The sequence below is a fragment of the Mauremys mutica genome, chromosome 24, assembly GCF_020497125.1.
Source record: "Mauremys mutica isolate MM-2020 ecotype Southern chromosome 24, ASM2049712v1, whole genome shotgun sequence".
NCBI lineage: Eukaryota > Metazoa > Chordata > Testudines > Geoemydidae > Mauremys > Mauremys mutica.
This window is the reverse complement of record NC_059095.1, coordinates 1,079,751-1,095,778: the sequence shown is the minus strand read 5'-3', so window position 1 is coordinate 1,095,778 and position 16,028 is coordinate 1,079,751. Positions and strand designations below refer to the sequence as shown.

General features: G+C 57.0%; 1 protein-coding gene across 4 annotated transcripts in view; it reads right to left on the bottom strand.

Moving 5' to 3' along the window:
- Positions 1–12,654: 12,654 nt before the first annotated feature.
- TEX45 (testis expressed 45) overlaps positions 12,655–16,028 on the bottom strand; it is a 12,541-nt gene continuing 9,167 nt past the window's right edge. For 3 of the 4 annotated variants that reach the window (XM_044998328.1, XM_044998330.1, XM_044998329.1), the window contains exons 8-9: positions 13,479–13,567; positions 12,655–12,925 (exon numbers count right to left, since the gene is read on the bottom strand). In XM_044998328.1, the coding sequence (XP_044854263.1) occupies positions 12,737–12,925; positions 13,479–13,567 (278 nt within the window). In that variant the 3' untranslated portion in view covers positions 12,655–12,736. The remainder of the gene's footprint in view (positions 12,926–13,478; positions 13,568–16,028) is intronic. The other variant, XM_044998331.1, reaches the window with a different exon arrangement.

Below are 16,028 nucleotides of genomic sequence, written 5' to 3'. Positions count from 1 at the left end.
CAAATCTAACTGCAGGAGTTTCGGGGACCATTCCTCTTACTGCCCTGATAAGCATAAAGTAATGCACGTTGGAAAAAATAATCCCAACCACACATACAAGACGCTGGTTCTAAATTAGCAGGGGCAGCTCCAGGCACCAGCGCTCCAAGTGCATGCCTGGGGCGGCAAGCCGCAGGGGGGTGGGGGCTCTCTGCCGGTCGCCGCTAGGGCGGCAGGCAGGGTGCCTTCGGCGGTTTGCCTGTGGAGGGTCCGCTGGTCCCGTGGCTTCGGCGGACCTCCGCAGGCATGCCTGCGGGAGGTCCGCCAAAGCCACGGGACCAGCAGACCCTCCGTGCTTGGGGCGGCAAAATGTCTAGAGCTGCCCCTGTAAATTAGCTGTTACCACCCCAAAAAAGAGATCTTGGCATCACCATGGATAGTTCTCTGAAACCATCTGATCAATGCACAGAAGTGGTCAAAAAGTCTAACAATAGGTTAGGACCAATTAAGAAAGGGATAGAAAATAAAACAGAAAATATCATATTGCCACTATATAAATCACAGTGCTGTGTCCCGTTCTGGACACCCCACCTCAAAAAGGATAGAGTGGAACTGCAAAAGGTTCAGAGAAGGGCAACAAAGATGATCAAAGGGATGGAACGGCTTCCATACAAGAAGAGATTAAAAAGATTAGGCTGTTCATCTTAGAAAAGAGACAACGAAGGGGGGATATGATGGCGGTCTGTAAGATCATGAATGGTGTGGAAAAGTTACTAGAGAAGTGTTATTTACCCTTTCCCACAATATAAAACTGGGGGTCACCCCATGAAATTAATCGGCAGCAGGTTTAATACAAAAAAGAGGAAGTACTTTTTCCACACAATGCACAACTAACCCATGAAACACATTGTCAGGGGATGTCGTGAAACCAAAAGTATAACTGGGTTCAAAAAAGAATGTATCAGTTCCTGGAGGATAGGTCCACCAATGGCTATTAGCCAAGATGATCAAGGACACACAACCCCATGCTCTGGGTGATCCTAAACTTCTGACTACCAGAAGCCAGGAGTAGAAGACAAGGATGGATCACTCCATAATTACCCTATTGTGTACACTTCCCTCGAAGCTCTGGGGCAGGACACTGTCAGAGACAGGACACTGGAGAAGATGGACCATGGTTGGACCCAGTATGCTAATTCTCGTGTTCTTATGCCCTTCTGGCGACAACAGATAGCCCATTCAACCTCTAGAGCATGTAAATAATGTCAGAGATAACCAGGTCTGCTTATTAATTAGCATTTGTAAAGTACTTTGAAGAGAAGAGTGTGATATAAGTCTTCAGCTTTGTGATCTAATAGAAGAACAAATAAGAAAATTAAAGACAAAACTAGCTCAGTTAAGGTACCCATGGAGTTCTTCATCAGGGCTACACCCACCCTCACCCAAATCTGCGTTGGTCCCTTAATTCCCTAATACATCCACATGAAATGGGAGTTAAGGCTGTATCAGTCATTGCACGGTACATTGCAGTGCCGTTGTATACTTATCCTAAGGACAGGCGCTGAAACGCAGTCAATTTCTTGAGAAAGTCAAACAGAAAAGAAATCCCAACATGTGAAAGATCCAAATGCACAGCGGAGGCCCCCCAAAGAGCTCTAGCTGCCCCTCACAGTAACGCCAGGCGATTACCATGGGGATAAATAGCTTTTGCACTCCTATGGTAGAGGAAGCTGGTTTTCGATCTTCTCCCTTTCCTCCCAGTGTCGCAGGCTTCCCCACTCACTGATAACACCTTGTGCAGAGGAAAGAGGTTGACTTTTCTCCCTGTGCTCAGACAGGATCCCAGAGTTCCCTGGCACAAGCATCACAAGGTGGTGACGGTGCCACTGACACTGAACGTGCTCTCGTACAAAAGGGAAAACCGTCACTAGCAGGCAGCGCCTCGGCAGTGCCTGGTTTCGTGATTAGTCCCACTGCTCCCACCAGGGCTTTGCACAGAGCCAGCCACTGCAGAATCACAGGGATTTTCTGTCTAGCGCACAGCATTAGCATATTCCGCAGTCTGCACCGCCACCCAGCGGGAGCCGGGACGCAAAGCAAACCCAGAAACCCTCTTCTCAGTAACACTCAGAGAGGAACCAGAAGGCATCTTTGCCTTGGTGTTTCAGAGCAGGGAACCAGCGGCACCTACTGGCCAAACAGCAGAATCACATGATTAACCAGTCACCAGTCGTAGGTTGGCCCATCAGGGGCCTCGCCCAAAGTTTTGTTGACATAATAACTACAGCGATCAGGGGCGTGAAAAAGCCACACATCACTTGCCAACGCAGCTGTGCCAGCAAAACTCCCAGCGCAGATGCAGCTACCCTGACAGAAGAGACCTTCTTTCGGCTTCGCTAATGTCATCTGGGGCAGTGGGGCTACTACGCCGGCAGACAAACTCCATCTCTGGGAGAACTTCATCTGCCCTCAGGGGTTGTGCCGGCGCAGCTGGACTGGCAGGGGCGCTGTCCTGTAGACTAGGGGGTTCTTTACCGACTCAAAACTCAGCCCAGCTTCAGGTGCTTCAGCTGCTGGTGACACTGGGGGGAAAAGGGGAAATTTGTCCCCCAAAACATAATCTTCAAGAGGCCCCAAAATATTGCCAGAAAGGCCAAAATAGGTACATTATGTACAGTTTTCATCCTGTACGTAAATTACAAATCACAGCAAAATACTGACACAGGAGCCAAACTTTTCTTTTCTAAATTCTTGAAATCCAAGCTTTTCCAGGGCTCTCACTAGCCCTGGGACTCCTGGAGGTTAGTTTTTAAATACCGACATCCATGGCCCCCACATACCCACTTCCCCCCTCCCCCAATAATGGGACCCTAGAACCGGCCCTGCTGAGTTTCAGCCAAAGGTTCCCAGCTGCCCTGCAGTCGCCTGGCCTCAGTCCCTCCCCCGACACCTTGGGGTCCGTCCTAACACTCCCCTGGGCCGAGAACACCCTTGTCCCAGGGTAGTTTATTATTATGCACGTCTCAAAGGAAACTAAAGTCCCACGTTGTAACTCGTACACCTCTGGCTCTGCTGCCTCTTGTCCCTCTGGACTCTTCAGTCCCCCATCTTCCTTCCTGGGCTCCCCCCATCACCCCCCCCCCCGGAGGTCACAGGCTCTAACAATGCCATAACACATAACCCACATCTGCCCGCCTGGGATTAACCCTGCAGGGCCCTTTTCCAGCTCCCTTCCCCTCGTACGGGACAGCGGCCACCGAGATGCTCTCCTGGGCTTTCCTTCCAGTACCCACCGAGGGTGGCTAGAACCCCCCGCTGCTCTGCAGGCCCTTGGCTTCTTTCAGCCTCGGTTCTCTCCCAGCTGCTTATACAAAAGTGGGCACAGATCACTCCCTGGGCCTGCCTCGGGCTCCAGAGCACCCAGGCCCCTATTTCCTGTGCCCAGGTGCTGCCCCGCCCCTAGCCAGGGCACCCCTGGGCAGGCCGAGGAGGACTGAGACACTGGGACAAGATGCAATCACGGAAGGTGAGGGAGAGGCCCAGTCACCCGATGTGCAGATCCAGTGCCAGGAGTGCGCAGCATGTGCCTTGGAAAGAGCCCACCAGGGTTCTGTCAATTATCAAGGGGCAGCTCTGCCTCAAATGCAATGGAGCTTCCTGTAAGAGCCTGCGAGAGGCACCGAACCCAGCTCCCTCCTGCCTGGCATCTCGGGACACCAATGCAAAGCAGGTCCCAAACACTGTCACATCAGGCCGTGTGCCAAGCCCACGGTGCACGGGGGCCCAATCCTGCATCGCCCTGCTGCTTCTCCCGTGCAACACCAGTGGAAAACACCCCCAGCTCACTTCACCACCACACTGCACTCCCTTTGCATCGGTATAAATGGAAACACGAGGTGCAGGGCAACGGGGAACAGGCCCAACAGATTAAGTGGCTTGAACCTGAGTGGGAGTCAGGACTCCAGGCCCTATTCTCGATACTGCAGGGGAGAAGTGGACTTAGTGTCTCTGGCCGGATTCTTCAACGATGCTACAGTCCATTTTTAGTGCCCATGTGACTTGCCTGTGGCCACAATCCTGCAGACACCTACACGTGCTTAACTGTGAGCAGGTGAGCAGACCCACCGAAACCACGTGCTCAGAGTTACGTCCATTTGTGAGTGTTTGCACCAGCAAGGCCCTCGTCTCTCTGTGCCACTCGTTCCTTGGCTGTGAAACAGGTACCGTAAAACCCAGACCCAGGGGGATATTGTCAAAACTAACATAGGCACTTCGAGGCCAAAGCCCCATTGAAAGTCAATGAAACGTGGGTGCCTAAGACACTGAGGTGCTTTTGAAAATGTTACTCTTAGACTGAGCTCTTGGGCGCAGGGCCAGTTCTGCTGGGGGTTGTGCACGGCCCCAGTACAGTGGGGCCTGCTCTCTGGGCACTACCGTAATGCAGCTAATAAACACCCCAGATAAAGTGCTTGGGGATTGCCGATGGCAGAGCTGGAAAAGGGGGGGCAGCTTTGGGTAGAGGCTCTCTCTGAATACTCTGAACAGAGGGTTCCCCAAAGGAGGCACACGCCAGACCTGAGCCAACAACCCAGCTGGATCCTGTGCGTTGCCTGACAGCCAGCCTGCAAGCGGTACGTGACCCCGGCACAGGGCACCGTGTGGGGAGGAAAGTCTGGGCCCTCAGGCTGGGGTTTCTGGAGGGATTGGCACGATTGTACGTCGTCTCCTTAGCACACACAGGCTGCCATAGGACAAGGGCACCTGAGCAGCCCAGGGGACAAACGTGGGTGCAGCCCCCTGGGGGAAGCCACCGCTCCCTCCCTGCACAGATCTCCCCAGGCTCAGCTCCTGCACGCGGGAGGGGCTAGAAGGAGCTCACAGCTCAGCAGGAAGCTCAGCACCCCACCCACTGGGACTCTGCTCCCTGTTGTTACCATGGCACCCACTGCATTTTTTTTTAAACCCCAGGCAACCAGTAGATCTCAGCAGGAAGCAGCAGCTGCTGCAGGAGGAGGGAGAGGCCACGTGGGTGGTGCACAGAGTGCTGACGACAGACCCTTCAGCACCCCACGCAGTCCTCACCAAGGGGTCCGGGGCCCCTGCAGCCCTCCTGATGAGGGGTATGAGCACTGGGTGGGGCCCCCAGGGCAGCAGCCTTGGCTGCACAATGGCTTTTCTCAGTAGCACACGGTGCGCTGCCTGCTGTAGCACGTCCCTCGCCTCCTCTTGTCCTTCAGGAAGCAGCGATCCCACACCTGGTGCCCCAGGGAGAGCACGAACCCAGCACAAGGTCGTAGCCAATAAAATCACAAACCCTGGAGTCTGGCAAAACCCAGCGCAGCTCCCCACAGGGCCTGGCTAAACCTGGGTGAGGCCAGGGGCCAGCAGGGCAATGGAAATACCCATCTCAGCTCCAAGCTCCACCACAGCAGGGTCCTGCCAGGACAGAGCATCCAGGGTCTGCCTACGTGCCTCCCCCGTGGCTCCAGGGGGCTCTTGCTCATGCAAACTAAGCCATGAAATCTAAACACAGACAGCAGCTCCCGGCTTCCCAGGGGAGAATCACAGGGCATATTAATGGGGAACAAACCTCACCCCATCCTCCTCCTAGCTGCATGCAACCAGGAGAGCACCTCCCTGTGTGAGCTCATGGTGGGGCCTCTCCCCAACCCCCTTATCTACTCACCCTCCTTTCACTGTAACATAGAGTGGCGGTGCAGGAGCCAGAGCCCCTGCTCAAGGGGAGGGAAACCAAGGCCTGGATTCACCAGGATGCTGCAGCTGCTTACTGCTGCTGTGGTGGCACAGAGCAGCCAGCGTGAACCAGCAGATCTGGCCCTTCGCACTTACCTGAAAGAAAAACAACTCACCAAAGGAACAACCATGATCCACCCCACCTGGGACAGCGATTCCTCGCATCCCACATCTGATTATTCAGTTTTAACACATTCTTCTAGCCAGAAATGTCGCTTGTGTCCTTCTGGGGTGAGTGGCTGGTTCCCATGCCAGACGTGGCCAGAGATCTGAAAACTACATGCTTGGCAGTCACACATCCACTCCCAGCTCAACCCCTGCAGCCCCCTGGCCACTGCGTGAATTCACAGGGATTGGCTTCCTCCACCTGGTACCTGGGTCAGCATTTACACGTCAGCAAAATGCCAATATTCACAGCGTCGGGTGGGGAGAATCAGGCCAACTGGGAAGCAGAACAGGGTTTCCCTATGGGCCATCCCTGCCATGGGTATCTCCTGGGCAGAGACTCCACGGGGAGAACATCTTCATTGGACAAGGCAAAGCTAACGGCTTGATGGCTGTTAGTGAGCACAGAACCCCTGTCCATCCTAGCTTGGCTGCACTGTGCTGGGTGGACCGGAGCAGGCTGTGTCTATGAAGCTGATTAAAGGTGAAGTCCACGAGGGGTGTATGGGGCCAGAGCCATGGAACAAGAACAAATATTTGCCAGCCAGCTAAGTGCTCCATTCACACCTGGGAAGACTTCACTGTTTACCCGTCTCTGTACAAACAAAGCAAGAGCCTCAGGACACCGAGCCCCGGCACAGAGGTTTGGTCCAAAGAGGGCTGGTGCCAGCAGCAGAGAGAACTCCCTCGAGGGGATGCTGGCATGGGAGCAGGTGAGTCAGAGGCACTTTGCGAGTGTCTTTGGCTTTCAGTGGGAAACAGGGCTTACGTCCAGTGAAGCCAAGGGCACCGAGGCATGTTGAACCCCCACCCCAGCATCTCGCAGGGCAAACCTGCCCTTACAGGAGCTGTGGTCACAAGCCCTCCAGGCCTGGAGCTCACTAGCAGCATCTCTGTGAAAGGCCTGAGGCCGAACAGCCCCTCTGGAGTGAATGCCCGTGAAACCCCAGCTGGTGCCCTGGGTCATGCGCTGGCCTCCCCCAGCTCCACAGAGCCAGGAGGCTTTTCTCACAGAGTTTCACTGCTGCTCTCTGCCAGGTGTGGGAGAGGCACCGAGATTGGGTGGGGGGGGTCATGCTGGCCCTGCTCTGAGGTTTGGCATCTCCTGGCTCCAGGGCCTGGCGGAGGAAGGCTTCCTGGGACACCTTGCCCACCAGCATTAGCCAGTGCCGGGCAGGGAGCTGACTAGGCTCCATGGCTGACTTAGAGTTTGGAACTGCCCAGAGCTAGAGCCCCGCCAGTGCTGCTCTGAGCATGAGCCAGGCATCATCTGCCCTCCTGTGAGAGCCCAGTGCCTCACTCTCCTCACAAGGGCTTATTTCTGTACGGGGCCTGTGGGCAGGGAGAGGCTGATGAACTGTCCATCGTTTGCAGGGTCTGATACTGAGCTAATTTCACTCCCCCTCCATGTGGGGCAAGGAACAGCCCCTGAAAGGGCCGATTTGAGCTACTGGAAAACCAGGGCTTGTATTTAGTCAGGAAGGATCCCCAGCCCCTGCATGTCTGGCACCACCTTACTCTGGCTGGAGTCACATCTGGACTGCCCACAGCTGCCTGTGACACCCTAGTTCAGAGAAGTCATATCCTCAGCCCTGTGACGGGCGAGTCCAGGCAAAGCTCCCGTTGCTCGATCCTGCCTTCCCGCCCATGCAGAAAGGTGGGAAATCTTGCATGAAGTGGGCAAGCTCTTACCTGTCTGCAGAAATGGGAACATGCTGATTGGCCAGATCACACTTCCACAAGTGCCAGTGCACTGGAGGTAAGGAGCTACCCCGAGACATGGGCGCAAGCACCATCCCCTTCCCAGCTAGAGCCTGGCACAGCTCATCGAGGTCCCGTTTGCCTCCCAGCTCTGGAGACCGGGGAGAGCCACAGTGTTTCGAAGTTAGCCCCTGGGTTGTTCACACAACAGCGGCTCCTGTGGGACTCTGCGCGGAGCAGACCCTGCACCAAGATCCCTTGGTGCCACCTGCTACTGCCACCTCACTCAGCCCAATCACACACCGCAAGGAGCACAAGCTCACGGACCCAAATCCTCCCTGGGCAACAGAACCAGGTGGGACAAACCTGGACCCCTCATCGCCAAAACAGGCACCACGCACAAGAAGCTGGGGGGGCGACGTGAAGGAAACGCCCTGCTCAGGTGCCAGGGACACCTCCTGGCAGGCAGGCAGGGCTGGGCACTGGGACAGAGACAGCTAAGGGGGGACGATGCGTCTCCCCGGGGGCGCCAGGGACACACTCCCGCAGGCGGGCAGGGCTGAGCACCGGGACAGAGACAGCTAAGGGGGGACGATGCGGCTCCCCGGGGGCGCCAGGGACACACTCCCGCAGGCGGGCAGGGCTGGGCACCGGGACAGAGACAGCTAAGGGGGGACGATGCGTCTCCCCGGGGGTGCCAGGGACACACTCCCGCAGGCGGGCAGGGCTGGGCACCGGGACAGAGACAGCTAAGGGGGGACGATGCGTCTCCCCGGGTAGTGCCAGGGACACACTCCGGCAGGCGGGCAGGGCTGGGCACTGGGACAGAGACAGCTAAGGGGGGACGATGCGGCTCCCCGGGGGCGCCAGGGACACACTCCCGCAGGCGGGCAGGGCTGGGCACCAGGACAGAGACAGCTAAGGGGGGACGATGCGGCTCCCTGGGGGCGCCAGGGACACACTCTGGCAGGCAGGCAGGGCTGGGCACTGGGACAGAGACAGCTAAGGGGGGACGATGCGTCTCCCCGGGGGCGCCAGGGACACACTCCCGCAGGCGGGCAGGGCTGGGCACCGGGACAGAGACAGCTAAGGGGACGATGCGGCTCCCCGGGGGCGCCAGGGACACACTCCCGCAGGCGGGCAGGGCTGGGCACCGGGACAGAGACAGCTAAGGGGGGACGATGTGGCTCCCCGGGGGCGCCAGGGACACACTCCCGCAGGCGGGCAGGGCTGAGCACCGGGACAGAGACAGCTAAGGGGGGACGATGCGGCTCCCCGGGGGCGCCAGGGACACACTCCCGCAGGCGGGCAGGGCTGGGCACCGGGACAGAGACAGCTAAGGGGGGACGATGCGGCTCCCCGGGGCACAAGGACACACTCCCGCAGGCGGGCAGGGCTGGGCACCGGGCCGGACTGCAGCAGCCGCTCGGCAGGGCCGGGCCGGGCCGCGGGACTCACCGCGGAGGAGCTGGCAGCGCCGCCGGAGGTAGGGCTCGTAGGCGCTGTAGTCGCTGTACACCGTGTTCATGCCCACGCTCCTGCTCTCCAGCCAGTGCGCTGTGGCCAGGCCCCGGGCGCAGACCTCCAGCGCCCGCACCCGCAGCGCCGCGCCGAGCTCCAGCACCACCTGGCCGGAGAGCAGCTCCCCGCCGCGGTAGCCGCCCTGCGCCGGGCCCGCCGCCAGCTCCAGCGCGAAGCTGCGGATCTTGCCCAGGTGCTGCATGGCCGGCGGGGGCCCGGGAACCGGGCGCGCGTCTCCCCGGCGGGGCGGGGCTGGGCTGGGCTGGGCTGCGGGGAGCGAGCTCGGCCCCGCGCAGCCCGGCTCCAGCGTCTCGCTGCGCCCCGGCCGGGGAGGGACAGGCGCCGCCGGCCGCACCCCCCCGCCCCGCCGCGCTGCGCCGCGCAGGGACCGCCCGGAAAGCGCCGCCGCCCCGCCCCGCGCTGGCCCCGGCTCCCCGCACGCCCGCGCCAATGGCCATCTAAGGCTTCGTGTCTCGTCGCCTTCCAGGGCAGCAGCCCACGAGTGAGCCCAGCACGGCGCAGCCCTTCTCAGCGGTCAGCTCAGCGCGCTGCACCTGGTTCCCATTTTACATATGGGAAAACTGAGGCACTGGGCGGGGAAGTGCCTAGCCCAAGATCACCCAGGAGGCCAGTGGCATAAGGGGGAATAGAATCCAGCTGCCCTGATGCTGGGTCTAGCGCAGGGTGGGCAAACTACGGCCCGGGGGTGGTATCGGGCCCTCGAGCTCCTGCTGTGGAGTGGGGTCCGGAGCTTGCCCTGCTCTGGCGCTCCATCTAGGGAGCGGAGTTGGGGGCTTGTCCCGCTCCACGCAGCTCCTGGAAGCAGTGGCATGTCCACTCTCTGGCTCCTACGCGTACGGGTAGCCAGGGGGCTCTGCATGCTGCCCCCGCAGCTCCCATTGGCCAGGAGCTGGATGGGGGGCATGACACTGCTTCTGGGAGCTGCTTGAGGTAAGCACCCCCCAGAGCCTGCACCCCTCCTGAGTCCCAAGTCCCTGCCCCAGCCCTGATACCCCTCCTGCCCTCAACCCCCTCGGTGCCAGCCCAGAGCATCCTCCTGCACCCCCAACCCCTCATCCCCAGCCGGAACCCTCACCCCCTCCTGTACCCCAACCACCAATTTTGTGAGCATTCATGGCCCACCATACAATTTCCATACCCAGATGTTTGCCCACCCCAGCCTAGAGCCCCCCACCCAGGGAGCAGGCCGCTGTCCTAGTGTTGCTGTTGTGTGTTGTTCACAGGAACCAGGCTAGGCACAATTATAGCAGAATCCAGGCCCGGCCCAAGGGTGTGTATAAATGGGTTCTTGTCTGGGAGGGAGCACATAGTGCTGGGCCCCGCCAGCTACCACCAGCTGTATCTAGTAACCCTGCTGAATGAGGGAAGAGGCAGTTTGCTGGAGGATCTTTTCAGAAGCCCCTCTAGTCTAGGCTGGTTCTTAAATGGGCCCATCACTGTGGTATCTGAACACTTTCCAGCACTGAACGCCCTGGCCTGGGTTTCTGCATGACTTCAGTCATGTCAGAGCGAAGCCAGCTGGGGAACACCCAGGGCACATTACTTATTTTTAATCTAAACTCAGCCTAACACAGCTCCGCTTATCTCTGCAGAACAGAAGCAGCTGACGTGTAGCTGCTACGTGCCGACTGCTCTAGCATAGGGGAGGGGGCCGGTGCATTGGCTGCACAACAAGTTTTCCTTTTGCAGATTGAACGTCACCACTGGAATCAAATCAAGATTGCGGCGCAGCCTCTCCTCCACCAAGCACAGACCATTCCTGCATGTGCTCTTGGGGAGCAGAACAAGGAAGAACTTTGGGGGGAGGCTCCCAGGCAGATTCCATTCCCTCAAGAGCCAACTGTCGTCTCACTGTCTGAAACTGGGTGCAAATCCAGTTGGGAAAGACAGCAGCATGTCAGAAACCCCGGCGGGGTAGCAACACCCACCAGCCGCAGTCAGGTGTACCCGCCGGACACTGCTTCCGCAGACACCAGCTTCACCCAGCTCTGTGGAGACATATTCTGGATGCTGGCAAATCTCCTCAGCGACAGCATGGGGTTAGCTCAGCCCCTCACTCACAATAAGCCCTGCCTCAATCTCCAGCCCAGCTGGGCCAGATCAGAGGAGTGGGGGGATTAATGATTATTTGGTAGGAGGATTTATTGCTACAGCAGCACAGATGGGGATGCTACGTTACAGCCAGGTAAAGGACATGGGTCAGCTCCTCAGGTGGTGTAAATGACTTACACCAGCTGGGGATCTGGCCGACCTCAGGGACCATACAATCCAGACAGCCTGGATATTACCCTCATTTTTAACATGAGATGCCAGTTAACGAACCAGGAAATAGCAACACTTGGTGCTCTCTCTTCTTCTGTGTAAGCAGGTAACTGTCCCTAGAGAACATTCCTACATAGCTCACTGCCCCCGTGAATCCTCAGGACAGCTGGTCTTAGCTTTTCATCACAAATTTAGGTTCTGGCTGCAGGGAAATCGCTTCGCCCAAAGACCCTGCTCAGCTCCAGCTGTACGTGAATCCCTTCTTCACCCTTCAGCTGCTGGCCCCTTTGCACCTCCTGAACTCTAGAGCTGGAGGGACGTGGCCAGAGAGTTTGGGTGCTCTACCTCTGCCCGGTCCCCATCCTGCAGAGCAACCCCCAACGGCAGTCACTGGGGCTCTCTGTGGGTGTCTGGCCCTACACATAACAGTGTGATGCGGAACTATAGGGGCCCAAGCTGCCATGGTGTCCCTGGTGCCACCTCGGGAGCAGAGATAAGTCACAGGCATCAGCGTGGGTACAGTGCCACCATAAAACTCTGCTTCCATAAGACAGAGAAATAGAAGGGAGGAGGCTCCGCAGCAGACACAGGATGGGGCCAGTGGAGAGGACCCTGACCTGGGACTGAGGAGACCTGGGCTCTTTTCTAGAAAGGTACTTGTCTGGCCTCCTCCCAGTCATGCCTGGGCATCTCGCAACCAATGAATTTTAGCCCCACAGGGGTAGGAAGTAGCATCCCCTTTTCATGGGGCAGATTCAGTGACGTACCCCACATCACACAATGAGGCTGCAGCAGAGCTGGGAACTGAACCTGGGTTTCCCAAGCCCCTACTCACTCGACCATCCCTTTTCTCCAGCCAGCCCCCAGCTCTGCCACTGACCTGCTACATGCCCCTGGGCAAGCCACTTCACCTCTGGGCCTGTGCCCTTTTTCGCTCGCTGTCCATCTGGTCAATTCAGACAGGGCAGGGACAGTCTCCTGCCCAGTGCGTGAGCAGCGCTCAGCACAAGGGTGCTCGGATCCCAGCTGGGATTTGTTACCCGCTCCCATCAAGGGGAAACGGAACTAGGTTGTGACCCCTCCCCGCTGCGAATGGGAGGTCAGCAGGAGCACAGAGGGCAGCCCAGAGCTGACCTGGAGGCAGGTTTGTCACCAGCTGGCCCAGTTCATCCTTGCTACGACTCTGCCCAATTCCTGAGCTGAGTTTGGCACAGAAACCTCAGCCAGGTGCTACAGAACCCAGGGAGCATCTTCACAGAAGCCAGGCACCTGTGTTTATTTCTAGGCAGCCCCTGGAGGGTGGCATCGAGAGCCCCCATAGGAAGGCGACACGTTATGTTGCAAAGACCATCCGCCTCTGGGGGCAGTACTTCTTCAGGGTGCCCAGGGGGACGCTGCTCACTTGAAAGTTCCCCCCGCAGATAGTCACAGGGCCGCTGTACTTGGGGGTGAACTCATCCTGATGCTCAGTCCCAAAGAAGCGCTGCCCCTGCCATGGTGGGACCAGGTGAGAGTATTTAATCTGGGGAGACAGGAAAGGCCATTGCGGTGGGGGGATTCCATCATTAACCTCGCAGCCCCTAGGAGTAACCCACCGCTCAGCTCTGACTGCTGAACACTAGCCTGTAGGGAGCAGAGTTCAAGTCTATGCCAGCCAGCAGCTCTGAGCAGCCTGCCCCCTCGCTTGCTCTGACCCTGTGTGCCCAATGGCAGAAAAGCAGAGGCTTCCCTGCTGAGAATGGAAGAGGCAGATCCCCATGGCAGCTGGGGTGGCTCTGGCCTCATCCTGTAATGCCCGCACCCTTCCACTGCCAGTCTGTTCACTGGAGAGCCTTCGGTATCTAAACAGGCCCGCTGGAAGACAACACATTCTGTACTGGGCTATTAACTGGGCCAAGTTCAGAGGTGGGCAGCCCCCGACCCTTCCCTGCTCCCTCCAGAGACGCCTACTTGTGGGGTCCACTTGCAGTGTCCTTTTCCCTCCCAGCTGCTGGGGGGCATGAACACTTACTCAGCTAGCCTTCTCACCAGGCCTTTGTCCTGAACCTGGCCACATACGCCAGCTATTGCCATACCTGCTGCAGCAACTCCTCCGAGGGCTGGAGCATCCACTGTCTGTGCGGGACCAACATAGCCTGTGTGGTCGTGACAGCGCCTTTACCTGCTCACAAATGGAATAAAGAGCAACGTCAAGGCATGAAATGAGCAGGCAACAGACAAGTTTTGCAGTTTGACTCAGTCACAGACCTATCTGGGGTCTGCACTGACTGGGAGAAGAGACACAGGCCTCACCATGGGCAGCTCACTGCACAGATGCAGGCAGAAAAACTGCCACGGTGCATAAGGAAAGGGATGAAGAATGATATGGAAAACACTGCAATGCCATACTGTACATCAATGGTGCCACCTCATCTGGAATACTGCGTGCAGGACTGGTCACCCGATCTCAAAGGACACAAGAGGATTAGAAAAAGCAGCAAAGAATCCTGTGGCACCTTATAGACTAACAGACGTTTTGCAGCATGAGCTTTCGTGGGTGAATACCCACTTCTTCGGATGCAAGATGACTTGCATCCGAAGAAGTGGGTATTCACTCACGAAAGCTCATGCTGCAAAACGTCTGTTAGTCTATAAGGTGCCACAGGATTCTTTGCTGCTTTTACAGATCCAGACTAACACGGCTACCCCTCTGATACTTGACAAGAGGATTAGAGTGAGTTCAGAGACAGGGAGGAGAATGATTAGAGCTCCGGAAAAACTTCTCTATAAAGAAAAATGTTGAAGAGTAACTTTATTTGAGAGGCGTTGAATGAGAGGACATGACAGCAATATACAGAATCATGAATGTCACGGAGAAGGCAGATCGGTTACTGTTCACCCTGTCATATACAGGTGGACACAAAGGCAACAAGTTTAAGAATGATTGAAGGAGGATTTTTCCTCACCCAATGCATACCCAACCTGTGGAACTACTGTCACCAGACATCATCAGGACTAGATGTTATATGGAGAACACAAACATCCATCGTTAGACCCTCCTGCCCCTCAGCCAACCTCTCTCTACATGGGGTTAGAGAGAATCTACCCTTACAGCCAGGCTATTGCAGAACTGTCCATTATAGGGTTAACCCCTGAAGCATAGGGTGCTGTCCACAGTCAGACACAGGAGAGTGGATTACTTTGGATCTTTGTTCTGAATCACTATAGAAATTCCCAGGTTAGTGCAGGAAAACTTGACCTGCCGAGATTCCTGCTCCCAGTGCTTCAGAGAACTGGACTCTATCTCCCCTGCCAGCTTGAGAGGCAAGCTGGGGGCAGTTCTGTGCAGCCTGCACAATGCACATGCCTGCCATCCCAGCACCCGATCCCAGGTCTCCCAGCCTAGAGGCAAGGGAGTGTTAGGTTCCTCATGCAGAGGGAGCAGCATAGCTCCAGAGCTGTCGTGACAGGGTGACTGGCTTGTGGACCGGAGAGCCTGGGCTAAGCCAGCTAGGGGAGCCACTCACACGGACCCGGAATACTGGACATTCTGGTACTTCAGAGAACAGAGTGGGCCTGCACCCGCTGATGTGACCCCATCCCCCTCAGCACAACCTTGCATGCACAGTGTGAGAGCTCACACCACAGGGAGGGCATGCTGGCCTGCTACTGCTGGCATAACTTCGTATGCACCGGGTATGATGCTGGCAGACCATGTGCTCTTCATTATGGCATCTCCCATCTGCTACTGGACAAAACAATCTCCATTTCGATCTCGGCAGCGGCAAGGGAGTCACGTTAGAAAAGCCGGATGAATGCCCTGCCCGGATGAGAAGATGAGCCCCATCTGAGAGGAACCGGGTGATTCAAATAGAAAAGGCAGCAGGTCTCCTGCAGTGAGGAAACTGCGGAGAAAGAGGGTCTCCTGCAATAAGCCCCAAGGAAGGGAGGGTGCCTCAGGGCAGAGGGGCTGTGCCCAGTGTAAGGCTGGATAGATGTTTCTTTGTGCGTTTGCTTTTGGGAACTTCATTCATTTAATAAAAACCCAGAGCAGGACACTGACTGAGCAGGACTGTGTGGACTGTCATTGAAGGCGCCCTGAAGAAGGGGAAGACAAAGGCAGGGCACTGCAGAGGCACCCTGGGCCACAAGGGGGCGCTCGGGTGGTGGCCACACTGCTACAGTGAGCAGGATACATGCAGTCTGTAATAATGCAAATAACAAGGAATGGAGAGACGCCCCCGCCCCCCGGACTTAGTAGATTCCAGAGCAAAGAACCAAGAGGTTAGAGGGGATCTTTTTAGCCTCTTCCATACAAAGCCCCGTATAAATCCCTGCCTGGGGCTGCACAAACAAAGCTTATAATTCACAGACTCCACTACCTCTTCCAACCCAGCGAGAGAAGGCCTTTGCTTCTGGAAGTCAGCTGAGGAAATTCCAGCAAGAGGAAGAGAAGAGCGAGTGTCTGGCTCCAGTGTCCAATGCATATGCTACAAGCCACCCACAAGATGGCAGTGCAACCCTGAGGCTCACACAGGTGGCACCTAGGTGGCCAGCCTTCCAGATGAACATCCCCCTGCCAGTCCCTGGGAGTGCTGACCAGCACTGCCAGGCGCTGTGCTAGCACAAGTTCCCTGCCTGGCTTT